General features: G+C 40.0%; 1 protein-coding gene across 4 annotated transcripts in view; it reads right to left on the reverse strand.

Moving 5' to 3' along the window:
- Positions 1-26969, reverse strand: part of RUNX1T1 (RUNX1 partner transcriptional co-repressor 1) — a 118932-nt gene that overhangs the window by 18918 nt on the left and 73045 nt on the right. For all 4 annotated transcript variants that reach the window (XM_074145407.1, XM_074145409.1, XM_074145406.1 and 1 more), the window contains exons 5-9: positions 21722-21903; positions 13709-13959; positions 12134-12219; positions 11297-11498; positions 2526-2594 (exon numbers count right to left, since the gene is read on the reverse strand). In XM_074145407.1, coding sequence (XP_074001508.1) covers positions 2526-2594; positions 11297-11498; positions 12134-12219; positions 13709-13959; positions 21722-21903 — 790 coding nt within the window. The remainder of the gene's footprint in view (positions 1-2525; positions 2595-11296; positions 11499-12133; positions 12220-13708; positions 13960-21721; positions 21904-26969) is intronic.

Consider the following 26969-nt stretch of genomic DNA (forward strand, 5'->3'; position numbering starts at 1 on the left):
TGATAGGAGACGGCTGGAAGACAGTTTTCTCATGACACAGGAAGAAACTAAGGTGGCAGCCCACAGTGGGCCTGGGATCCCTTCAGTATTTAATAAAGAGAAATAGGTATTTCCAGAGAGCAAGTCATCCAGCCTATGATCTGACTGATCCTCTTCACATGCCTGCCTCTCTCTCCACTACTGAGGGACACCAAGAACTTGTCTTGGGCTCTGCATCTACATACCCACCATTCAATGAGACAGATTGGGACACATGACTTTCCACTGATGTATGAGATTTAGTTGTGGTCACGTGGCTTTAATTGACAAGGTGCTGCTTACTATGTGCTTGCCCAAAGAATCGCTAAAGCACATATATTGATATATTTAAAGAATTGTGCTGGAGCGTATCAGTCTCCAAAAGTTTAAAGTGAATTCTTTTTTCACAGGATTTTGAGGCTGCTTATTAACCATTTTTTATGCCAAATTCTTTCAGTTCAATCGATTCAGCATCCCAATCAGACGTTTATACTCGATTCAGCTGTCTACACATTGGTCTTTACGGACATGTGAGATACCAGGATATCCACACTGAGCCAGCAGAAATGATTTGTGAGAGATTTGCAGCCTTCTTGACCGGCAGTTGCAGCCCAGCCAGGAAACTATGGAGCATCTCAAACGACACTAGAGACCTATTCTTACGGAGCTGAATTGCACCTTTACTGCCCTGAACTGATTACAAAATTGTGGAGACCTCCAACTTCAGTGCACCCCCCTGAAAAAGAAGGCCCATGATTTATGAAAAGCAGTATGCTTTCTGATGTGTTACTGCTTTCAGTAACAGATACAGGTGTGCGTCCTATAGAGAGTCAGACTTTTTATATGCTCCAATTCACAGGCACTCTCAGTTAATGCAGGGATTTAAACCCACATCAGCATGAATATAAGAGACTAGAAATGGGGCCAAAGGAAAAAGCTTTGTTTCAAAGGAACTGACAACATATATGTTCACAAGATGACATGTCACAGCTCCTTTACACTACCATTTGTAGATATATGCAATGTGAATGCACAGCCAATTTTATAACTCAGGCCAAAAGCTTCCTTTAACTCGTATTGCTAGCTTATGAAAAAACTTTTTTTCTTCTATGGTACTGCATTTAGGAGTCATAAATGACCTCATATGGCAAACAACACCAACACCTAGATTTTGCAAGAAGAATAAAGTTCCTGAAATTCAACTGAATAACGTTCCTTTTACTGAGATTTCCTGGGACTGTGTATTTTTTTCTTATTTTTCATTTACGATGTTAACAGAATTATGGCAAACAAAACAAAAAATATTTTTGGGTACCCAAGAGCATTGAGATAAAAAGGCTACGCTTTCCTTGGAAAGAAGAAAAAGTTTAAGATTATTTTGTTATTTTTCATATAAACCACAGCAGTTCAAAAATATTAATTAACGTATTGACAAATGTAGAGCTTACATGATAAACCCACATCACGCAAACACCGCAACTTCTTGTCTGATACAAACACATGCCAGCAGAACATTTTTACACATATGTTCTGTATCTAGTTTAAAACACACCAAAAAGCAGCAAGCGGTTACAGGAGATTTGATCAGAAAGCATCGAAACTGCTGCATATTTGCCTTTTAATCATTAACTCCTGCTCAGACAGCTGCAGTAGACTGGTTATACAGGTGTTCAAAAGGGAGGGTGTATGAGTGTATATATAGAAGCTCAACTACGTCACTGGAGTTCAAGAACTACCTCCTGGCCCCTTTGAAAACAAGGAAACTCTGATATTGATGTCGAAAGAGCAAAGGTTTAGCTCCAGCACCGCAACAGGATCCTCACCGGGAAGCTCCTGTGCTCAGGCAGAGTTTTACAGCATTGAAGAAAACTCTGTACAACCACAACATCTGCCCACGGTGCTTTTCAAGCTCGGGGAAGACATTGTCAATGCCTGTGCAACCACCCAGAGCAGCTGCGGAGATGCGACCTTGCTTACTTCATTGAAAACTTTCCAACTTTATGAGCACAGACTGCACTGAGGTCTGATGGGCACAAAATTAAAATTAAGAATGGTTACACTGCATATCTGGAGGTTTTTCTTTAACAGGTATACTTAGGGTTTTTCCCTCCATTGGGAATTCTGACCTTAACTAGGTAAGAACCTTGAAGCTTAAAAAAAAAAAAACCCACACGAACTTTTTTTTTTAAATTGCTAACAGACTTAAACTTTAGCGTATCAAGTCTCAGCCTGAAACCATTATAACCTCAGAAAATAGGGGTCCTTAATGGCAGTACTGATATCCCCCTAACTATAGCAGCAGATGCTTCCATTATAAAGATTATTTCATGTCCTGATCAGTTCCAGTTTAAGATTATTAAACACAATTTTTTCTTGTTACTCGTAAGGCCTCCTCCCTGCCCCCCCCCCCCCCCCCCCCGCCTTTTTTTTTCATTCCTCACATCAGTGCATTAACAACTGCACACAGCTGCCAGAAGACTAAGCTGGTGTTTTTAAACAGTTCTTACCAGCTTTCTTCCAGATCTCCTCTGGCACGTATCCAGACGCAGGCCTGTGAAGGAATTCCCGATGCGATTCTGCAGGAGGAGGGGTTGCGGAGGGAAAAAAAGAGAGAACATCATAAGCAACGCTTGCTTGTTGAGAACAAGGCTTAGAGAAATACCTTTTCCCTTTACTTATCACTCGGACAAGAATTCGCATGAAGTTTTTTCTTTACTCAAAATAAGGCGGATGCCGTGGCCGAAGCTCACGCATCTCACCCAGACCAGATCAATGCTTAGGACTCGAATGTCTCATCTTCAGCCAAGCTGAGACTAGTTGGCTTTATTTTTATTTTAAGGCATTTCAAGTCAACTCTACATGACAGTTTCCACGCTTTTAAGGCTGGCTTTGTGAGACCAGCTGAGGGAGTGACGCGCTTCGTCCTTTGTCATTATGTTTATGAAAAAGGAAGAAGAAAGAGGGCAACAGTCCGGCGCTTGGCACTTCTGCTCCGTGAAAACAGAATGGCTACTGACGAGCAGAGATAAAAGCCAAGATGTCATTCCAGTGATCAAATAAGCTGTCCGCAGAAAAAGAAAGGGGTGTTTCTACATGTTCAGAGCTACGCTTTCCTATATCCGAGCCCATGTTGGCAACTGTAGCTGCACAAGTTTGAAGAACAGAACCTTGAACTTTAGGTTAAGCCCCTAAATACATATGCTGCCAAACAACCTCACTGGAGCTGAAGCTCGTAACTCACCCATATATTTCAATCACATTTTGACAGCTCTTTTTCCCCCCTCCTCCTCTTGTTTTTTAAAGGGTTTAACCTCTGGGCCTGAGTCTAAGAGCTCTGAAATCAGCAAGATCCCTTCCACACGGACTTCAAAGACGCAAGATCAGACAATGCAGAAAGAAAATTCACTTTGGCCTGAAATTTAGCAAACAGATTTTCCGCAGATGAAAAGCTGCTCTTTTCTAATACAATTTAAAAAACGATATGAGTATTTTTCAAAGTAATAAAGGAGAAATTAAAAAAAAAAAAAAAAAACCAACAACAAATAAAACAAAAAAAAACCCCAAACGACATAAAGGTAAGTTCACTGCCATGATTACTATTGCCTGTGTGACTGAATCCAATTGGCAAAATAAAATAATTTGATTTAATACATTAGGGATAAGGTTTGCATCTTTTCAGAGATGTTGCTAGAAACTGAACATCCTGTTTGATGTCTGACTGAAACATAACAAGCACACATGCCGTTCTTTGAATACTATTTTTCACTAAATATATTCATCTTTTTATCTTAAAGTTATTACTTGATAACTCAGTCAAGAAGTCGTATTTGTAAGAAAAATCATTACGTTTCACAAATAATAATTTTTTACACTACCGTACGTATGCTTGCAGTGCTGTTTATATACAGTAGGCTACAGAAAGCTAAATACATTTAAAAGATGATGCTTAATATTGCAGACAGCTAGCAAAGGTAGAAATGACAGGGGCTGTTTCAGCTACGCGGAGAGGAGGGAATCCCAGTCCCTGCGCGCTGTTCCACAGATGCAGTTTCCAGCACGCGAATCTGCAGACACCGACGGACGGGGTGGACTGAATCTCCCCATCTGACAGGCAGCTGAGTGGATTTCCCCAGCTCTTCTGCTTGTCGCAGAAGCACGGGATGAAAATAAAATGGATTTTTGTAGGCAGAATTTCACACCTCTCGAGCAGAAAATGATGGGAGGATGTGTGTGTGTGTGTGTGCGCGCGTGCAAGATTCTGCAAAAGAGCTAACTATTTACATTGGTTTCATCCATTTGATAGAGGGGTTCAGACCTGATGCTGAAAATGGGAAAATTCTCGGTATCACTTGGCTCGTATGATTCTGGAGATGACAAGTATCGTTGTGTACACTTCTCTCATCCCTTGGAGGCTTTTAGACTTACGGGCACAGTGCCAGTTCAGTCAGGGACAGAGGCGGCAGCAGAAAACATTGCTTGAAAGCTCAGGAAAACTAAAGATGAAAAATTAAAACGCTCTTATTTGCTCTCCCTGCAATACCCAACCAGACTCCAAACGTGGCAAAACATGGGGCTTGTTCCATCTATGTCTTGTACTTTGTGTTGAGTTTTCCTGTAAGGTACCGTCCACTGCAAGGGGATCATAACCTTGATTTAAGCCCTTTACCGTGGTACTTAGTATTAAAAATAGAGATGTGGAGCCGATTTTTTGGTACACATGACTTTCCAAAAATGGAATTCAATGACATAAATGACCAGATTGCCAGCTAATTGTTAAAATTTCCAAAACATAAACATCAATCAAGCTCTTATTCCAACCACAAATTATTTACATGAGGAATGAGATCCTCTGCAAGAAGAATTAAATCAAGAGCTTGTGAGAGACTTTCCCATAGTTTGGAAAGGCGTACAAAAAAAGACAAGAAGCACTTATGAAGATAATAAAAACCATATTTTCCAAGCAAGAAAAATATTATTAACATGGCTATTGTTTAGTCAGTGGTGACGAGTCCATGAAAACAATCTTGTTTCGGGGGCTAAACAACAGGACATGACCAGAGGATATAAATCATATTACAGTTATTTTTAAGATAAGGTGTCCTTCAGATTAAGAATCACAGAACTTGCTCGCTAAAACTAAAACACAAAAGATCTTAACTTGGACATCTAGCAAACTCAAACCAAGTCCCTAAAATATTAAACATAAAGCCAACTGCAAAAAGCCCTGAGGAGGAAAATGTATGATATTAAGTGAGTGACTGCAGCACCTAGCAGTCAAAGTAAATTCTTCCTGGAAGGAAACGGAAGGAAATCAGACAAAATCAGGAATAACTTGAAGCAACAAGGCAGCTCATTCAGCAAAAGATAACAGAAAATTTACGTGTCAGACATAATATAAAGGTTTGTTAATGGTGAAAATGCAACAATGTTATTATTACGCTGAACAAAGGGATGTACACTACTGAATTTACTTGAAATTCATGGCAAGGCATGATTTGAAAGCACTTGTTGATAATCAGTCCGGTTCCTACTGAACCAGATGAAAAAGCCCAGCAAGGAAAATAAAAAGCACATATACATGACAGTAATCAGCACTTGTCTGTGAAGAGCTTAAATTAAATAAAAATAAAATAGATTTTGACATAAAAAAAGTTTTTCAAATTTTCTATTTTAATGTGAAATTAAACTTTTCAGCAAGAAAGGACTGGGACATAAGAATACACATGAGGAAAAGACATAAAAATTGGTCTTGTTTTCAGCCCTCACATTCTATTGAACAGCAGGGAGCAACATAATATATTACTGTGTAAAATATATAGGAAAAAGAACTATTTTTAATCTATCCTGGATAATTACTTTTTTTAATAAGAAAGAAAACATTGGCCAAAAAAAATCCTATTGTCACAATATGGTGCTGGGTTCCATATGGGCCCTGGTGTACTTATTTCAAGAACACATTCAACCGTAAGAATCACCAACAGTTAATTGATGAACCAAGTTTCTGGAGTTTAAGGAGTAGGAATGTCTTGTAGACTGGTTATTTTTGGTGGGTTTAAGATAAAAAGAATAGGTGCTGAAAGTACTGAAAGAGAGAGATGTGGAGAGTTTTAAGAGCAGAAATAAACATGGGTCTGGGAAGTGAAACTGAGACAAAAAGTTAGGACCAAATAAAGGATATGAACTCTCACATGATAATAAGGACCAAACCCAAGAAAACAGAATAGACGACTTAAAAGGAAAAGATGTGTTCAAAACTGTGAAAAAGCCTAACCCATATTTGGAAAGAAGGAACAGAAGATGAGTTGACAATACAAAAGATTGGAGGGTTTTATCACTGGACAAGGACATCCAAGCCTATAATATCAAAATATTAAGAAACTGAGATGAACAGTTGGTTTTTTTGAGGATCTTTTAGAATTTATATTTATGAAAATACTGGCAGTGACTAACAATACCCTATATGTCACAGTGAACATTAGGGCTCAAAAATAATAAAAGCTGCATATAACCAGACCTGAACTATAGATTGTTTCATATATGAAATATATGTGCTTTTATATGCATTCATATGCTTTTCATATTTCATATGCAAGTTTTGCTTTATTCTGCCCTATAATAAATGTAGAACCATTGGTGGGACACAGCCAAACAAAAAATTTCTCAGAGCAACAAGTATCAAATATTCACTGCCTTGTTTGCAAGAATCAAGCTCAAAAGCGTGCCACTCCAGTTAATAACACATACAAATACAAACCTGAAGAAGTGAAGTACTGAATGAGAGTACCTTGCTAACCTTGTTGGAGGGCAGGGTTTTCAAGCATTTTTACATACATCTTTCCCCTCTAATACATTTTTGTGGCTATTACAAGACTCCTTGAACACATGTGAAACCGAGTTTAAAAACTAGTTGGGTTCTCATTTTAAAAGAGTAAAAGAAGGAAAACCACACAGGTACTGTATTACTGAATCATCCTCAACCAAGGTCAAGTCAGAACCAAATACTGGGAATAAAAACGTGTAATGTTTCTGCAACTGTAGCCCCATCTAACAGCATGCAGTTCAGTACGCCACAATCCAGCCCAAACCTCCTGTGCAGCGAGCAGATTAAGAGCAATATTTAATATCATCAGTGACCAGTATTACACAGGCTTTACGTTCTAGAATTACAAGTTATAAATGTTAGTGTGGTATTCACACCATTCCCGTTAGCTCACGTTGAGAATATCACGCATATCACAGCAATGCTGATTACCTGCAAGTGGCAACGGAAAGGTTTTATAATCGCAGCGTGAACAGACATATATCAGCAGGAACGCCCTGGCTAACACTGAAAGTACGAGGGTGAACAGCCTTTGATAAAATATAAACTAGCTCTGAAAGGGTTAATATTTTAAAATGTATTAAGAAATGGCTAACCTATGTTAGCCATTTTTGACAAATTCATACAGTTCTGAGAATCTCGGCTTCCTGGGGCAAATCCTGCAGGCATTGGCACTCTTCAGTCTGAGATTTCAAACTCTATTTTGTAAGATTTCCATTCAGATAAATTCAACAGACAGAAAATATCAACTTTGCTGCAGACCTTCTGATGTGTGCCTACACCACTTATCTAGAGCCACAGCTGCACTCAGTAAGGTTATAGATCTTGTTTATAACCCACGACGTTGAAGAACCCTCATCTTTAATTTATCCGACTGTGTGTATTTCAGTATACGATGTCTGAAATGTGTAATTATTCACTATTAGGATGAAAGTTGCAGTCCCGCCGCAGTATGTAGTACTGAAATTCTTCAGCAGAAATGGAGGAGTCGGATGATGTATTATTCACTTCATAGACCATCACAGTTCATCAAGTGAATATATATAAAGTCTGAGTCATTTTTAGACTTTCATAAACATGTATTATTCAGACTGAAAAGAATGGACCCATCTCACCTTCAACACACTCTCAGAGAATAATGAGAGCTTGTAACCTATTGTAGCTGGCTAATGCGTGTATTGGATTACACTGCATTAAAATGAATTATCAAATATTTCATTTGATCTCTTAATTAAAAATATCAACAGAGAACTATTGATCGGATACTGTGAACTGTCAAGTTCAACATGATTTATAGGGATGTCAAATTCAAAGAAGAACAAAAATCTTTGGCAGAAAAAATAAAAAAAAAGGTCTTCTTGTTGAAAATGACCAGAATTTTCTTCAATTTCTTTTGGACTCAAACTCTCTATGCTAAATTTCAGCTCAAGAGTTCTCCAACAAGAGCTATCTACAAAGACCGTGGCATAATGTTTATAGTGAGAACTTATCACTTCAGTGATGATATTTTAATCTTAAAGAAAAAGAAACAAAGGCACAGACAATGTAGCCATATGGCCCCCTTATTTCTTCCTCCTGCTAGTGGAGATGACAAGATGGATATAAAGGGTGGATTACCTCCTAAAAAAAAAAATACGAAGGGGAATCACTGACATTTAGAATCCTTGCAGCAAAAAACAATATTTACATGTTGTGGCACCTTAATTAAAATGTTGGAGGAATTTTTCAACCCCTTCCTCCTCACCTCAAAATTAAAATAAAAAGACCTAAGCAGAACAGCATCTGAAGGCTCACAGACACCACTTCAATTATATTATATCTCTGAATGTTAGCTTACATTTTGTTAACTAGATGACTAGCAGATTTAAGGAAATATAAAGATTACCTTCCCATAGACTCCAAAGAAAGTATTTTCTACCTTCCATGTCAAGACATAAAAGCATTTCTTGTCAATATTTATGATTGACATGGATGCTCCATCACTGAAGCAATCCAAGTTTGACATCCATGAGTCTAGGGAAGTAGTTTTTAAAGCCAAATAACCAAAATGGACATGTTAAAATTGAAATAGACTCACTCCAACCAGCTCAGTTGTACCCACACTACTTCAGAGATGACTGGTGTGTCCAGTGATGAAAGCTGTGCCATATAATGTCTTTTTAAGCAAAAAGACTTTGCCATTTCCAAAAATTCATCTTGACAAATACACAAACAAAACGATAATATAGGGATCTAATTGTATGTTTGATCTCCATTTTATCTTTTGTTGCTCTTGTTGTGGTTATGACTATTTTTCTTGAATTTTACTATTATCTCTAAAGATTTGATGTATGTCTTGAGTTCCAGTTTCTTTGGGGAAATTATAAAAACACCATTTCCCTTTTTTTTTTCACCTACTAACTATACTTACAAGCACCATGGTCTGGCTCTTTTTGCATCATAGCTTTACTAGAGATGGGTGCCACTGCTTTTGATTCAGGGGCTTCCTCACAAGTGTTCTTCCCGAAGCTGCAGATGTGATCAACATTTCAGATGCCATATTTATGAGTCTTTCTTTACATTACATTTAACATTATTCATACAAGCCATTACCTGAATGCTTCTTTCTGAGAAGGGCTCCTCTAGGGACTAGACTTATTAGTGAAGTTGGGAACAGCATTTCTATAACCATTCCTTTCACTGACTCAAGCTAATTTATAGAGCTATTGGCTCAGATCATTTGACGCAAACAAACAAAACCAAAAAAAAATTATGTTTGTTATCAAGAGGCACTAAATATTATAGTAAGAACTCTAGAGATTTACCAAGAGGAAGATGGAGAGGGCATTTGACTTGTTTTTTTATTTTTCTATTTGCAATTAAGTAGTAGATTTAATAAGTTATTCTTAAGGGCAAAAGGGAAACACACCTTTAAATAAAATAGTTGCAAAATAATGCACACATTCAATTCTACTAATGACCACAGTTTATGATGGTTGTAAGTAGATGACATTCAATACGGACCTGCTGGAGTGAGTCCAGCAGAGGGTCATGAAGACAATCAGAGGGCTGGAGCACTGCTCCTATGAAGACAAGCTGAGAGAGTTTGGGTTGTTCAGCCTGGAGAAGAGAAGGCTCCGGGGAGAACCTTATAGCTCCTTCCAGTACCTAAAGGGGGTCTACAGGAGAGATAGGGAGGGACTCTTTTATCAGGGAGTGGAGCGATAGGATGAAGGGTAATGGTTTTAGACTGGAAGAGGGTAGATTTAAATTAGACATTAGGAAGAAATTCTTTACTGTGAGGATGGTGAGACGCTGGAACAGGTTGCCCAGAGAAGTTGTGGATGCCCCATCCCTGGAGGGGTTCACCTGTTTCAGCAGGTGTTCAACCTGCTCAAAGCCCCAGGTTGGATGGGGTTTTGAGCAACCTGGTCTAGTGGGAGGTGTCCCTGCCCCTGGCAGGGGGGTGGAACTAGTTGATCTTCAAGGTCCCTTCCAACTCTAATCATTCTATGATTCTATGATATGGACAAGTTATTTTTTTTAAGATAAATATTAGACAAGCAATCATAGTTTGCTGTTCTCTTCAGAAGAGCAGAGAACAATAAAAAGGCATCACCAAGATGTGTTTCTTTACCACACCTGCCATAAAAGTGAGGGGATGGGGTAGAAGCAGAACAATGTATTAATAAATTACAGAAAGCCCTCAAAATAAAAGCTTGCTTTTTTACAGCAGAGTCATCTTGGAGCAGTTGTATGAGGTATCGTGCGAGTGTGACTGTGAAGGTCAGGTGACAGGGGGTGAAAGCCCAACTGCTTAGTCTGGTCCTTGTGAGTTTTGCAGCTTGAGCTGAGCTCTGAGCGGCTCTGTGTAGCTACACAGCGAGCAGTCCCCCAACTAGCTCAGACTGTGTGAGCTGCAGTGGTGGACACAGACCTATGAGGACCATGTGTGCATGGGCTGTGGACATCCCAGATGTTGTTTCTTTCTTATACAGAAACCAAGTACAACTAAGAAGTGCCCATATCTTTATATCTCACTTCATTTCCTTAGAAAGACAACTTACAAGGTAAGTCATTTGATTTGAGAAGGTGAAAGCCCCCGGTTTCACAGTGCTAACAATCCAGAAGCACCTACAGATTTCCTTAATCAAGCAGGCAAGGGAGGGAGATGGAAGGGACGGAAAGTCAGTGCACATCTCCCTGCTCTGCCATCCCTATATGGCAGTCTGTCCTCCCACCCCACTGCTGTCAGACATTGCTGAATGGAAAGCAAATTACCAAGCATCACCCAAAACCCCAAGCCATTCTGCATGTAAACATGAGGAATTAGGGCATGAGAGTTATAGTTAATTCAGTAGAGAGGAATATTTCATCGCTATCATGGAAGCAGAACCAGAAGAACAAATATGAACTTCATCTAGCACTTAGCTGAGCTGAAAGAGGACCGGTAAACAATTTTTAATGAGGATACTGTACCTAATGTAACTGGATCTGGATTCACTGGACTCTGCTGTCTGGAATGACTACTGCTGCTGTTACCGCCTTTTTTTAAATCTTCCGCATCACTGTACCGCCGTATCCAGTAATTAAGCTCCTCACGGTCTGCTTCTTGACATCGCCGTAGTACAGTGAGAGATCGCCTAGTTTTTTCCACCATGTCCATTATACAGTTTAACAGCTATTCACAGCGATGGATGGAGCAGAGAAACAAAAAAGAACATCTTATTCATAAACTGACAAAAAAATAAAGAAAACATTTATGTGCTGAGTGCCTGGGTTTTAATAATGAGGGAGTCTCTCCCTGTTATCTCAAATGGTGCTGAAAAATTCTAGTCTTGTTTTAAGAATGACAATCCCTTCCTGTTTAACTGGTGATCCTAAACGGTACTGATACGGATTACTGGGGGAAAGGGTCAAGACAAGGAGCAAAAGACTGAACAGACTGTTGTCCCACCACTAGTATCATATGGCACCACAGAGGCCAGGAGATCTGGTCTAAAACTGATGCCAACAAATGTTCTAAGAGCTCAGAAACTCAAAGAACAAATCCAATGTGTCCCAAATCCAGGGTGTATAGAGCAGAGTCCGTTCCCCTTTTGGCAGCCTGTAACAATGAGGATACTGCAGTTGGCATTTAACAGCAAGGCCTGGTATGAGCTACCTAATGGGGAACACCAATCCATCTGATTTAACCACCAACGCTTTCAAAATTTGTCCTGGGATTCAGATATGTTTTAAAAGAAAAACTTTAAATTCTGATTTTAGAAGTATTCCTTTCAGACAATCATACATAAGAGTACATTTAGCCCTTACATGGTCAAGATGTTTCCACTCTTCTGCCCATTCTCTGTCTGTTAGCCTGTGATCAATCATTTCTTCTTGACGTGTGCCATGCAACCCTGCCAAAAAGGAGCAAATCATGTTTACAATGTTGGGAGTCCTCAGAGGGGGTGAGGAAAGAAAAAAGAGCCTGTCAGACAAATACAGCATACATTACCTGGTCTACTATCAGGAATGCCACCACAAAAATAAACGGATGCTTAAAAACTTCGCTCCAAGTTCTCTTTAGCACTATTCCCTACACAAGATGCTACTGTTTTATTCAATTTAATGTCTTCAATTCTGCAAGTTCTGTAGGTTGCAAGATGACCTCTCAAAAATGGACACAATCCTTTCTGACTACATACAATTGTAATATATATTCATAACATATAATACCATATATAATTTTTCATTTGCATGACTTGAAGAAGTCATCAAGACAATTATTTGGTAACCCAATGTATCCAATACTAGCTGTACTTCAGAGAGTTGAAAAAAATATTAGTATAAACTCAATGTTATTTCACTAAATGCAGTAATTACTACCATGTCAACAGAGCGTCATTAAGGGTTCATCCCTTCACAGATGTTTAAACAACATGTGGTTAAAATGTAGCACATATATCAGAGCAGCTGACAACATGATACAGCCGAGCCAGTATTTATTATCAACACTCAAGAGGAACCGACACTTGCTCTTTGTTTAGCCTCCTCTATACAGATGCTGAATATTTGTAAATGTTCCTCTTTCATTGAAGATTTGTTTAAAACAAGGCAGAGCAGTAAGTGCAGATGTGAAGGGAGCCAGGCAAACCCAAGAGCCATCAGGCATCCCGTTCAACCAAAAGGTGCTGCGAGGGCAGCGGGCTGGGGTTGGTGCTTCTGCTGCTCGCATCCTCTGTGGACACCCCCGCGCTGCGCCGGGCTCCTGGGGTGTCACACACCATGCGCTTCTCCAAGGGCTAATAACTTTCCTCTAGTCACAGCTGAAATCAAGCTGTATCGACGTTGTTATCGTCACAAATGTGGCGCTAGAAGAAAAATAAAAGGCTCTACCTATCGTTGCCTGCCAGACACCCGAGTGTCCTTGTCACCTATGCAGCGGCAAAAGCATGGGTTCCTCCTCCGTCTGACTCTCCTGCTGCAGTGTAGCAAAGACACGATTCAATGCACTTTTACAAATATAAATCTGAAATTGATTGTTGGTTTGTGTCTGTTTGTGGGTGGGTGTGGTGTGGGGTTTGCTTTGTTTTGTTTTGTTCTGTTCTTTTTTGGTTTTTGTGTGGTTGGACTCGATGATCTCAAAGGTCCCTTCCAACCATGAAGATTCTGTGATTCTGTGAAACAAGGCCGTTAGAAGGAGCTAGATGGACAAACAGCTATAAAGGCTACATCTGAATGGCAGGTATATTTAATCAGAAAAAAAAAACAAAAAACAAACAAACAAAAAAAACCCCCCAAAAACCCAAAAAACCAAACCACAAAAAACCCCTTTTCACAATACAGAATGTAATTACAAGGGAAAAACCTGGGAAAAAAACAATGCAGAAAATCAACATGCCTTACCCATAGGTCTGTTTCTGTCCCTGAGGTCCCTGTGATTGGGGTGTCTGTATGAGTCCCTGTAGTGGTGGGCAATGGCCATATCATCCAAACGATAATGCTGAGGTGGAGGTGGGGTGGGATGAGGCAGACCATTGGGCTGATAAGATAAGCCATTATTTGGACTGTACCGCTGGCCTGGGCTAATAGTGCAGGGCCGCTTGCTTGGATGCTCTGAGTGCAAAGGCTCTCTGTCAAAGCCATTTTCTTTGGTTCTGAAAAACAAAGCAAAGGAACTTTAATTCCCTTAGTGAGCAGAGCTGCTCAGGAACATGCACTCCCACCTACACATGCAGCTTCAGGAACTAAAGCTTGTTCTTCCCCGTTGCTCCAAGTGTGTGGCATAGCAGAATATTTCATAACACTGCTCATTCAATACACACAAAGGACACATTCTTCTCCTCTAACTATCCCTGTAACTTGAGAAATAGTAACAGGGTGAGACTTCCGATGGAGAGCGAGCAGCATTCACTGAAATCACCCGCTGATGGGATGGATACACATGTAATTGCAGAGCTGAAACAATCAACTGATACATGAAGCTAGAGGTTGAGAAATTCCTGCTTAAAGTAGTGCCATAGTATATAGTGATTAGGGGCAATTCACAGTTAAAGAAATATGGGGTTTTTTTCCAAGAGGACAGCATATAGTCTTAAGGTAGTGTCTGTCAGTGGGATGAAGGTCGGTTATACGTAATGCTGGGGTGAGTTCCCACCAAGATCAGCGTCACACTAAGACTTTGGGCAAGAATTACTCAGGATGATGAGAAATGCTACCTTCTACCATCTGGGCTATTTCAGCCAAAGGTGCTGTGTCTGTCATTAATTTTTGCAGGAAGATGTGGTTAGACTCAAGTTCTCAACGTTCAACTTTTCCCACTCCCCTACTCTTAGACAGGGGTTTTATGCTCAGGCAACTTTGAAGGGTTATCAGGGAGAAGGGTGGTTTTTTACATTATAGATACCCAATTCAATTCATTATCAGCTATTTACAAAGAAGTCTCTACTGTGCACCTCTACCTGAGAACCTGGAATTCACACTGAATTCATTTTCCATTAAAATAAAAAAAGAGAAAGGCTAAAGTTACTTCAAATCCTTTTAGGGAAGCTTCGTTTCACTGAAGTATAGGGTTTTTTTACCACTGGAATAAACAAAACCTACAAAATATTAGCTTTGAACAGTAAGGTTATTAGATATAAATACTGCAAATTGTTGAGGTTGCATCCCTCCCTCCAAATCCCTTTATTAAACAGCTGATGTATTCTAGCCTTTTTTAGAAGAGAACTTTCTCCTCTGTGATTTATGGATGGCATAGTATCTCTTTCTAACAATAACACAACTTTTTGTTACTTTGACAGGAGGTAAATTTGATTTAATTTTCTTGTTTGCCTGCTGTTAAAACCAACTGCCCTTCAACAACCCGCCCAACCAACCAAACTCGAGGGACTATCTGTGGAGAAACACTCAATATATTAATTGTTGCCCCCCAATAGGTTCTCCTTTAATGTCAATGAGAGGAAGGATTAAACCAAATCTTTGCCAATATCCACCGGGAGAAAGAATCTTGCAATTACCAGCAGGAAATTAAAAGATGAGTTGCACCCTTTTCAGGAGTGAAGAGATTTTCCAGAGCCTCGCCACAACCACTAATGCCAGAGAAGCTGCATGTGTATGTATTTTATTATACCTTAACTCGGCAAAGAGGGGAGGATCTTTCACTGATACAGCAGGACAGCTGTTCTAATTTTGGGCGGAAATATATAAGACATACTTTGTTAAAGTGAAGTATGTACGTTGTTCCAAAGCAAACACAGAATGGCTGTGAAAACTCCTAATCAGGAAAACCTGAGGACCATCATATATTTTTTATGACTTTTGGCCTGATGGAACTGCTTGCAATAACTCCCAATGGGTAATGATGATTTTGACAGCTCTCCAAGACAAGTTTTGTATTTAGTTGCTGGTGTGCGTTTCCTTTGCACGTGTCTACTCAAACTCTTTATCGAGGTCTTTCAATTGTAAAACTACTATGCAAGCAAAATATGGACTTTCCTGTATGTACGAGCCAAGCTATTAATTCGCCAAAGTTCTTTAGTGTTACAGTTAGAATGATCTCTAACAAAGATAGGGGGGGGAAAAATGAGAACTATAAATAATCAAATAACTTCATTGACTTTTTTTGATCACTCAGAGTAGGAAAAGCAAAGCTTTCTGAACTGTAAGTTAAAATCATATATTTTCATACAAATATACATATTTGCACCTTACTTTACAGCTACTTCTGTGTTTTTTAAAGGAATGCTTTATACTTAATTAACTTAACTGGAATGAACTGCATTAGCTTGGACAATGCACCAGCATATCCATTTTTATCTAGAACCCTGAGCTTAACTAACACAGACATTAACATTACCATTGAAAACACATTTACTGAAATTATATTCCTGTTTTTGCTATTATACTGGATAACGGCCGTTGGGTCTTTTCTGGGTGTTGAAATCTTAATTCTATATTTTGTTGTTTTATTTTCTGCACTGGCCAAATTAACAACTTAGCAAAATACCAGAATGAGACCGTACATACACTCATTTAGTGGTTTTGACCATATGAAGTACATAAAACTAACGATTTTCAAAGTCTCGTCAGAATGGGAACCACTGGCAAATTTACTATATCTGAATATAGTGATACAAGACAGACAGTTGAGTACCGAAGCGGGCCACAATTAAGATGCCCTGAACTCAACCTACTATTCTGCTTCTGATTTCAATCCTAGTCATTCTTCCAGGTCTCACCCCCTTGGGACAGCAGCATTTCCCCAGGTGCCTGAGGAAGCACTCCTGTTTCACAGTAATTGGCATATCCATCTGAGTACTAGTTCCAAATCCAAAACCCCCACAACTTTCATCTGATTTAATCTGATTTCTATTTGATCCATCTGATTTTGCAAAGCAACAACAGGCTGTAGAGAGGATATAACATTAAACGTGTAGGAAGCTTAACTAACACATTTTCTCATTTTTCTTTTTCTTGCTCTTGTTTGGTCACGTTTTCCTTGACACGCCTGGTGGCTGGCACCATCATTTGAAAAATTGGCAATATGATAAAGATGGGGTCCTTCAGCAATAAACATGCAAGTAGTCATTTTACTTGGAGTCATGATTTACTCAGATTAAAGACAGAAGAATAGATACTAGTCATTAGTCTGTACCCATTTAACACACTTCATGTTGTTCATAAGTTACCATTTCAGTTTTAAGTTATTTCAATTTATGGATAATTTCCTAGGTAGGAAATCTGACCATGCAAAACTGTCTTGGCTGGAAAATTAAGTTTCACCTGATCGAGTATTACACCGATTTCAAAGAACTGAAGTCAGCTTGCAAGAAGGAGGCAAAGCTGTTCATCTGTTATTTGTGCAAGATGCTGTGATTTAAATTGGACTTCCACCAATAAAGTCTTGATGACCAAAGATGTCATAATGCTTTATTGGAATAAAATGTGCATTTTGTTTATAATACTGCATTACAGAAAAGATTAGTATTTCCTTGCTAACAGATTATATTAAGAAAATTTGTTTAAAATTCCTCATAATTATTCATGTCTTATAAGAGGCATCACTATAAGAGCTGTGAGCATCCTTCACCTTATTGACATGTGGAGGAACACCTTAAAATAAAAAGATTTGCCTAACAGAATTGTCATAGTTGGTCCCTGTTTCCAGTTACCTTCAACATGAATTCATCACCCGGGGTGCCAAGGGTACAGCAAGAACAGCAGCACTTTCTAAAGTCACAAAACAGTCATGGCCACTTTTGCTTTCTAGAGATATCCTAGCAATTTTTTTTTTTCTTAAAAATGCCCTATATTCACTTTGTAGGAAGCTGTCATAAATATATTTACTGTATGACGTGCCATTCAGCCCTTCCCAGCAAGCTCAAAGGATGACTAATTAAGAAAAAGTCTTTTGTACTTAATGTATTTAAAATCATGTTATTTATAACTAAGCATTCATTCCCTAAAATAAAAACTCACACTGGTCCAAGTTCCTTTGCTTTACTACAGTAGCATGTAAACTCCAAAAGTTGTAAACAAAATATAGTGAACACTTTGTTCATGACATGTCATGAACAAATTACCAAAATGTGTTGTCTCCTCAGGTGTCAGTTTTTCTCTCTTGCAGTGACTGATGGTTCCCAGTGTTATTACAGAAACAGATTGATCTTTTTAATGAGCTAGTTTAATAGACTCCAAAATCTCACCGTGGCTGCTCATCCGTGTCAGACCATATGCACCAAGAAAACATTCAGTAAAACACAAAGCTCTGCTGTCAGATTGCTCTATAAAACCTCACATACAGTAGATTTGGAAATGCAGATAAATAACCGGAACTGGAAAATGCATATGCAAAAAAAGTTCTGAAATTATAAGCAGAAAAAAATTACTGTATGTGGATTTTCTTTAACAAAAAAATCACAAGGTGGATGTGGTTATGTGCAACACACAAACACACACGTTCCGTTTCCTTTGCCTAATCACTTATTGTGTTTTACCTCTATCGGAATCAACAGTATGCAGTTACCTCTGCCCAAAAGAAAAATCTAAATATGGAAGAATGTGTGTATATATATATTTCTAATACATATGTGTATGTATCATATACACACATCTATATGATACATATATATATTACATACACATTATATACAGTGTGTGTGTGTATATATGAATATATGTACCTCATATCCCTTGGTAAGTGAAAAAGACACCACAATTTCCTTCAGTGAGAGACATACCTCCAAGCAAAATTATTCCAACTACATTTAGTTCCCCTGGAAATACGTTGCCCTTTAGTAATTTTTTTCCATATTCTAGCAACAGAGTCACCGCACTCCTCTTAAAAGGATGCCTCATATCTTCTGCTTTATTTCTATTAGTATATTTGAAAACTACTTAGATAGCTAAACAAAATGTATATTTATTTCCAGATGTTTCCTAATGTTCCTCCATAAACAATTAAAATAATTAATTATGAGTATAAAGCCAGACAAGTATTTGGTTTCAATACTCACTCAGTCTAGGCATGCTCTGACTCTGAGGACTTTTTTTGTAGTTGATTTACTTACATTATCCAAATTAAAAGGTATGCAAACTCCCATTCAGTAAATTTAAGAATCTTTCCAACAGGATCTGGTTCTTTTTACTAAATCTCTAGTACAAATGTTCTTAAGTGCATGAGACAACTCCACTGAAGGTGGTTCAGCCAAAACCAGCATTATGAGTTTATTTTTTTCTGTATAGCTTTAATCACAGTCAATGGAGAAACAGGTGTGACTAACCAGCGACAGCGTTGTTCGATACTGCAACAAACAATTTTTAAGCTCAAGGCACCATCCAATGGGTGAGCTGGGCATTCTTTCACGACAGCAAACAATCTCAGGGTCAAAAAAAGAAAGGATGAGCTTTTCTGAGCATAACTTCAAGCAGCCATCGACAGAGGCTGCCCGGTGAAAGCTTTGGCACCTCAGAGTGTGCAGGCCAGTGGGACATCCCGCATTACAGCCCCTCCCTGGACCTTGGGAATTCAAATGCAGGGTCTTACCCACAGCACGGGAAGTTAAACTCTCTACCCCTCACCCCAGAAGCTGCATCACTACATGGAGAGGAACCAAAGACTCCCCGAGCTGGACGGAGCCCAAGAGAGACTTCAGTTGTGAAGGTAAAGGCACTTGCTCATGAGCAGAGACTTCTGAGTTTCAAGAGCACCTGTGTAAGAAACACTGAGAAAAAAATTCATAAACCGGACTTTAATAATCCCTCTAGGTCTAGGCCTCAGTTTTAATTAAAAGATGAAGACTGACTTTAAAATCCAATATTCTTCTGATCTGCGGTCCCCTTATGGGCTACTCGTATGTCCTTTTTGCTATAAGACCAATACGGAGCCTTTTCACGACTCATATCTCCTACCAGTCTTTACCTGCACTGCTCCTCCCACGCAACCACCACTGAACTACCATAGGTGAGACCCTACTTACTACAAAAAAACTGAAATTCAGCAAACTGGGTCTCAAAGAGGAGGAGTATAATTCCAGAATGCTAAGAAAGAAAAACAAAGGGGACAATTTATTGTCCATTTTTCCTTCGTGGCCCTCTGGGAGACATGAGTAATACCGTTCTCTGCTAGCAGGGGAACAAAGTGAGCCAGGGCTGTCAGGAGAAGGCACATCCCTCTCCTCTGCATTCCCACCAAGCAAGACCTCATGGGCTTGTGAGATAACTCAATGTGTGTCTATCAGCTTGTAGGAAAAATACCATGTCTGCTACTGACATTGAACTACAACATGTTGATATGTAAGTTATTCACAACGACGCACAAGATTTTAAGAGGCCTTTTTTACAGACGTTTTGGTACACCGCTCTGCAAAGACTGTGGATATGCAGCAGAACTGCCCCAGGGAGCTAAATTTCAGCTTTGGAAATGTTATCTCTTTGCACGGAGTAAGAGACTACATGGAAAATGTCTGAAAATTAATCATCTTTCTTGGTTGCAGTTAGCAGGTTTGTGTTAACACCGATGGCTCTTTCAGTTTGGCGTCGTTTTCAGGAAAAAATGGTGAAAATAGGATACATGGAAAAAGGCTTCTCTGCTGTTATCATTATTTTCTTGCTGGTCCATAGGTATTTCCCTGAAACACAATCTAAAGCAAGCCAATTTCAAATACTTTCACATTTTCTTCTATCTAATGGCTAGATTATTTTAATTTTTACTGGTCACTTCTGGCTATCAGTAGCTTAAAATTTTTACTACGCAGACATTTTCAATATCTGGCGTCTACATCATGAATATCTCACTTTCATACATACCAAAATATTTGGTGTTGAATTTCTGTCTACCAGCCTCACAAACTTTCAGCCTTCATTTTCTCCATAGGCTTTGTGCTATCATGTCCTGTCCCTACACAAAAATGTCACCTGTACAAACTTGCAAGCCTTCTTGACTTTGCAAACCTTCATCTTTTTCATTTAAAAGATATCTGGAAGACTTGCCATGCCTTGTGCATGCAGGCAGTGGCATTTGACGGAACAGTATTATAAAAGTTTTCCACACTATAAAATCCTTAGCAAACAAAACTAAGAAAAATCCAGTATTCGGGCCTCCCAAATGTAATATTTATATGCCAGCTGAATTTCTAACATTATCACAGGAAGACAGTTAAAAATAAATAACCGCAAGAGCCATTTTCTTGTAACACTGAACAAAGAACTTTGTTCAAATAAGAAAAGAGAAAAATGTTCCATATCCCTAAAGCTACTGTATTTTGCACTTGCTCGTCCTGTTTCTGCATGGACTCTGTCTCAGCTCAACAACAAAACAGATTTCAGTGAACGTTTCTCCTGTTTGGAAGAAATACCCATATTGGGTATACTGGATACACGCATATTGGATATATGGATATGGAAACATGACACAGCGGGAGCCAAAGCCCTGACTGCTTTTCGGAGCTTGCCTCGTACTTCCCCGATACGAATGCCTAGCCACTTTCCCCCTATTTACTGTTTAATCCAACAAAACCTCAGATACAAGGGGAGGATGCATGCATGCATGCTCCATGCATATGGAGCTGGAGTGATCTGCCCCTCATCACTTTATGCTGCAGAGAAATAGCATGCACCAAATAGCACATGGTACTGGCTGGCCGGTGTCATTTCTACGTAGATATGACCACAGTGTGTCCTCAGGCTGCCTGAGTCAATGTTTGAATATATCTACATATCACATACATATCTATACATCACACACAGAGGTAATTTGGCCATTGCACAGCTGTAACGATGGCAGGACCGACACCCAGGGAACACCATCCCAGGTCCCCCCAGCCACCCACCCTCACGCTCCCCCGTTGCTAGCGGAGCTCGGCACGTTCGACCCGCGGGACGTTTCGGAGGGGGCAGCGCACGGGCAACGGCGGTGCTCACCTGTCTGGAGTTCGCCTCTTCCCGTTTTCGTTCACATCGAGAAGCAGCTCTGAGGAGTCAACAGGTGAGGTGGTGCTGGCATCCAGAAGCAGCTGTTCGTGCTGGGCGAGGTACTGGGCTGGGTTCTGCTTGGCTAGCCTTGCACAGTGCAGCAGCTCCCGCTGCAGCAGGGGCAGATTGGCCTGCAAGAGCATCGCACGCGTTAAGGGGGTGTTGAGGTGGGGGGTTTGAGGTGGTGGTGGGGGGGGTGTCCAACAGAGACGAAGCGGAAAAATCAGAAACCATAGGCAAAGCCTGCTCCGGGATGAACTCGTTGCAAGCATCCTCGACTAGGTGGTGTTGTGGTTAGCTGCCTGGAAGCAGGTGGCCTTCCTTAGGGGGTCAGGTCACGGCGGTGGTCCGTACGCACAGAAGGATGGGGGTTTACTTATGAAAAGGGAAAATAAAACTGCAAACGCTGTGACAAACTAGGTCTGAGCTTTAAACTTTTAAAAGCAGCAAAAGCACTGCCCTGGCTGACTTCATCTCAGCCTTTCTTACTATCCAAACCCCAAGTTCCTACGGAGCAGCCGTTTTCAACAAGTGACAAACCCCCTTCAATATCTGTTTCCCATTCAGACTGCAGCGAGTACTTAGAAATCATCTGAAACCACGGGATCTGTGGCTGTATCAGTTGCCTCAGTCACCATCCCTCAATGGCTTTGGGGAGAACAGGATTGCCCTCAGCTTTCCCATGACACTTGCAGTTACACATTAAGATAAAGATTACAAGAAAATCTCATGTTTCAGAGTTTCAGTTAATCACTTGGAGGGCTACGACCCTCCTTGTAGCCACATGTACATATTTAAAGCTTCCACTCAGGGCTCCACTGGGACTTGGGTCAGGGGCTGGAGAGTCCCAGGGCTCAGACACAGAGAACTGAAAATTCTCACTGACCCCCAGGTGGCACATTTTGCCCATCTACTGGGGTCATACTTAGTCACACTTCTTGCCACGTTTGGGACCAAGGTGGAATTGTACATCCTTCCCATTGGAGGAGATGAGGTACACATCCTGGGAAACATCTTCCTGTCTTTGCAGCGTATGCCTCCATTGGTACAGAGATAGTCCAGGCGTTTCTTACCTACTTATTTGTGGCATAAGGTGATGTGCCCCAACCTCTCTCGTTCCATGCCTACTGCACAACGATTTGTGGTCGGGGATTTTCAAGTATTGGATTAAATGTCATGACCTTTAGTAACTAGAGATAAGCCAAAGAGCTCTACGGGCAAAAAAAAAACCCAAACCCAGCAATTGCTCTCACTTATTCATCTTAGGATGGGAGGACAGCTGGCTGTGGAACATGAAGTCTTTTCAGACTTCCACAGAACACAAATATTTTGTGAAAATGCCAAAGAAATACCTTCTTTTGGTTATTATCTGTCACATTTTTGTCCAGGGCTACCATGTAGCAGAGAGAGATATCAAAAGGTTTTTTACTTGTTTTCATTTGATTGTTATTTTTTAAAAGCTTACACAGAATCAAAGTCAAGACATCCAACTACCTAAACTGCCTCACGTGGCAAAAAATTATTAGAGAAGTTTACATATATTTAGAAATAAATATCAGGAGGAAATACTATGACCAGACCTAGGATTTTAGAAGTGATACATGCTTGGAAGATGTATCATCACATCTCAGCTTTCCTGTGAGGAAGAAATGTTAAGTCCCCACTTTGCAGTTGAGAAACCAAGGGAAAACAGCACATTTGCTTTCCTTATCCGCCACCACAAACAAAAGGGACCTATTTCATACATGGACACTCCTGGCTCCCGGAGACAACCAAATTTTGAACTGGCTAGCAAAACCCTTGATTTATTTTACTTGCATTCCTTCCCCTAAAGAAATGTTCATTCTTGGTCTCTAATCATAAACACAGAAGATTTACAGTTAAAGGTATCCTTTATTCTCTATGTATTGAACATGTTTTCTGTGCACAGAACGGATGTGCACAACTTTTAATATATATTTGTTAAACATGGGTCTACTCAGTTTCTTAATTTCTTTAGAAGCTACCACATAACACTGGGAATTACATGTCTCATAATTTAGAAGAGGACTTTTGGGTTTACAGTGGCATCAAGCAACGTTTGGACAAAACCTTAAAGTGAAGAAACACAGTATTTGAAAACATTTAATTCAACACAACTACTATCAATCTGCTCAAGACATTAGGCTAAACACTCTTTATCAAATCATATAGTAAAAAATAATTGGTTTATTGAAAGAAAAAGAATCCAGACCTCTCTATGGCTAGGTCAATTGTAGACACTGCTTCTGGTCACCATGGCCCCGATACACAACAAGAACTAGTTTTTTGGAAGCTGGATGCAGAATGAAGCACTCGCATTCTCCCTACTGTTAGCAGGGAAAGATCAAGCTCCTAAGGCAACTGAAACATAATCTACAGACTCTGAAACCAAAACGGCCTTGGACGCAAAGGCTTATGCAGAGGTTCAGCTCCGACAGTAGAGACAATTCTGACAACGTACGTGCAGTAGCACATGTAAAGAACCATAGAATCATAGAATGGCTAGAGTTGGAAGAGACCTTAAAGATCATCAAGTTCCAACCCCCCTGCAGACAGACTTCTACTCCTCTACATGCGATGGATACAAACCAGTTCTCGAAGCCAGATATATATGTTAGAAAAATACTGACTGCAAACAAACGTGGTATTACTGGCTTACAGTCCCCTAAACTGTTCCACTTCAGTGTCTGGAAGTCCACTCTTGTCTACTGTCTACTCTTGTTTTGGATTGGACCTTATATCCTTCAAGATTTAGGTAGTTTCTTAGTGTTCTCCATCAGTTTTATAATCCCAGATAGGAAGAGAGCTTTTTTTTTTTTTAAACCCAGCTGTCAGACCTGTTTTCCACTTTGAAATTAACTGTTCTAGCCGGGAAAGAAAACATTATCTCTGCACCTGCAAAAAAAGCTACAACTCCAAAAGGCGGCTTTATAATTTCAGGATTCACTCCAGGTAATTAGTTAATAATTTGCTATTGTTGGATGTTCCTACTTTCTTCAAGAATTTAGTGACAGAAATATTTCAGTATTATAATTTAAATTAACATGGCTTCATTAGAATACAGTACACTTAGGCTTTGATGCAAGTTTTTATAATCCCAAGTCTAAATAAATGATTTACAGATGTATTTTAAAAAGCAAAGATTTAAATTGAAACAAATTTCTGTTCAGAGCCCAGAGTAACTCAAAATCATCAAATCATATACTGATACTAATGCTTAAAACAAATATGCACAGCACTTCTGTTGAAAAACAGTGTTGGCAGTACTGAACACGTACACCATGTACCACTTAAATTTAATAGACTAAATCCTGCTTGATATTAATATAGAAAATGTGCACAAAAAGGCTCCCAGCCAATGAAGGTTTCTACAGGTGAATGATCTTATCTTCCTCTGAACCAGAATTGGTAGAAAGATAAGCAATTTGATGACTATTTATTATCTGTAATAGATCAGCGCTCCCTGGCATGAGGCACCGTACGAACACATGGTGAGGGGTAGCTCCTTTCCGAGAATTTTTATTAGAGAAGCACAAATATCAGCTTCCCACTGCAACGTAGTGTTTGGTAGACCTAGCAATCTGTAGCGGATCTAGACCAGGCAGGATATACAGCGTGCAAAAGGTTTCAAGAAGGTTTGAATGACTTGCCTATGGTCAGGTAACAGATCAGAGGCAAAGCTGGGAACAGAAAATAGGTCTGGCTTCAGGACAAGTCCGTGGCACAGAAGGGTCTCTCTCTTGCCATGGTAATGCTGCGAAGCACAGCAGAGATCCTAGCTCTGGTCCTGGGAAGCGATATTGCCAAGATAACACAGTCCTGAAGGCAAACTAATGCGCCCTGCCTCCTATCTTAGTTAAATTTGGTCCCCGATTGCTTTGGTCTACAATAAATGCATATATAAAAATTACATATATTTGCCATGTGCCCCAGCAAGCAGTACAGAAATCCTTCTACCTGGTCCTCAAGCAGACAACTTTTTTCCGCCAAGGAGTCAGGTGGCAATTTGGCTGTGGGAATACACCTCCTCAAAAATACTGAAGTACCTAAGCCTTGTCACCAGTTATCCACTGTCGTTAACCACTGTTATTCAGAGATGCACAACAGAGAATCTTCTCAGCTCACTTCTACCCATACTCACTAAGCTGAACAAGCAGAAAAATGGCAGAATCGGGCTCAAATAACAACCATAACGCGACCAGCCCCAAGACAAAAAGCGCACGTAAGGCTACAGAGTCCTCGCAGGACCATCTGGTCTTTGTCCTGCCATGGCGGCTGCAGTGCGGCGCCTTAGGCAAGAACGAGTTAAAGCAGTGGGTGGTGGGAAAGGGTTACAACAAATATCACAGGCTCCTCAGGGGTCTGTAAAGGATGTGGAGGAACTTTCTTTTGAGTGGAGGAGGATAGAAAAAGGAAGACAGGGAAAAACCCACAGCAGTAAACCCTTCACATAAATAATCTCATTAAAGCCACCCTCATTTAAACTCGTTATGAACACACACAGTGCACACTCCTTTTCAATAAACATCTCAAAACAGGAGGGGGAAAAAAGATTGTATGACTTGTCCTGGTATTTGTCTGTGCGCAGCAAACAGTTGCACACAGGCTTTTTTCTGCAAGGCTGACATACACGTGTGCGCTTCGCTTTTGAAAACAAACTTGTTTCTTGCATCAGGAAGACTGGTGACATTTAACCAAGCAAACAAATGGAGTTGTGCAGTCTCAAAGAGACAAATTCCTGAATGATAATTAGGAAAACGGACTCACATGCTGGACATCTTGTGCGCAGATGTCTTTTGGCAAAGCGCTCCCTGGCTCACCGCCAGCACCAGCTTTAATATGTATCTTAAGATCAACTGAAGCACTGAATATAAACTAGTAGCTCTGCACAGGAACGATAGAATTTGCTCTCCTTTCCAGAGTGAAAAATTTGCAACTTTTTTTACGTTTTTAACCGTATCGGTTACACGGCGGCGATCCTACGAATACTTGCAAGAGTTTTCCAGTTAATAAACCCCCTTGTTTTTTCAGCTAAAATTTTGAATTAGAATTTAGAAATTCAGGGTTGGGGGTAGGGGGATCCATGTTAAACGACTGCTCCCTTCGCAGACACACGCGAGCATCTACCTACGGGGCTGAAGATCTAGGCTAAAGATGAGGAAGGTTTTACCTTGGC

The sequence above is a fragment of the Numenius arquata genome, chromosome 3 (genome assembly GCF_964106895.1).
Source record: "Numenius arquata chromosome 3, bNumArq3.hap1.1, whole genome shotgun sequence".
NCBI classification, from domain to species: Eukaryota; Metazoa; Chordata; class Aves; order Charadriiformes; family Scolopacidae; genus Numenius; species Numenius arquata.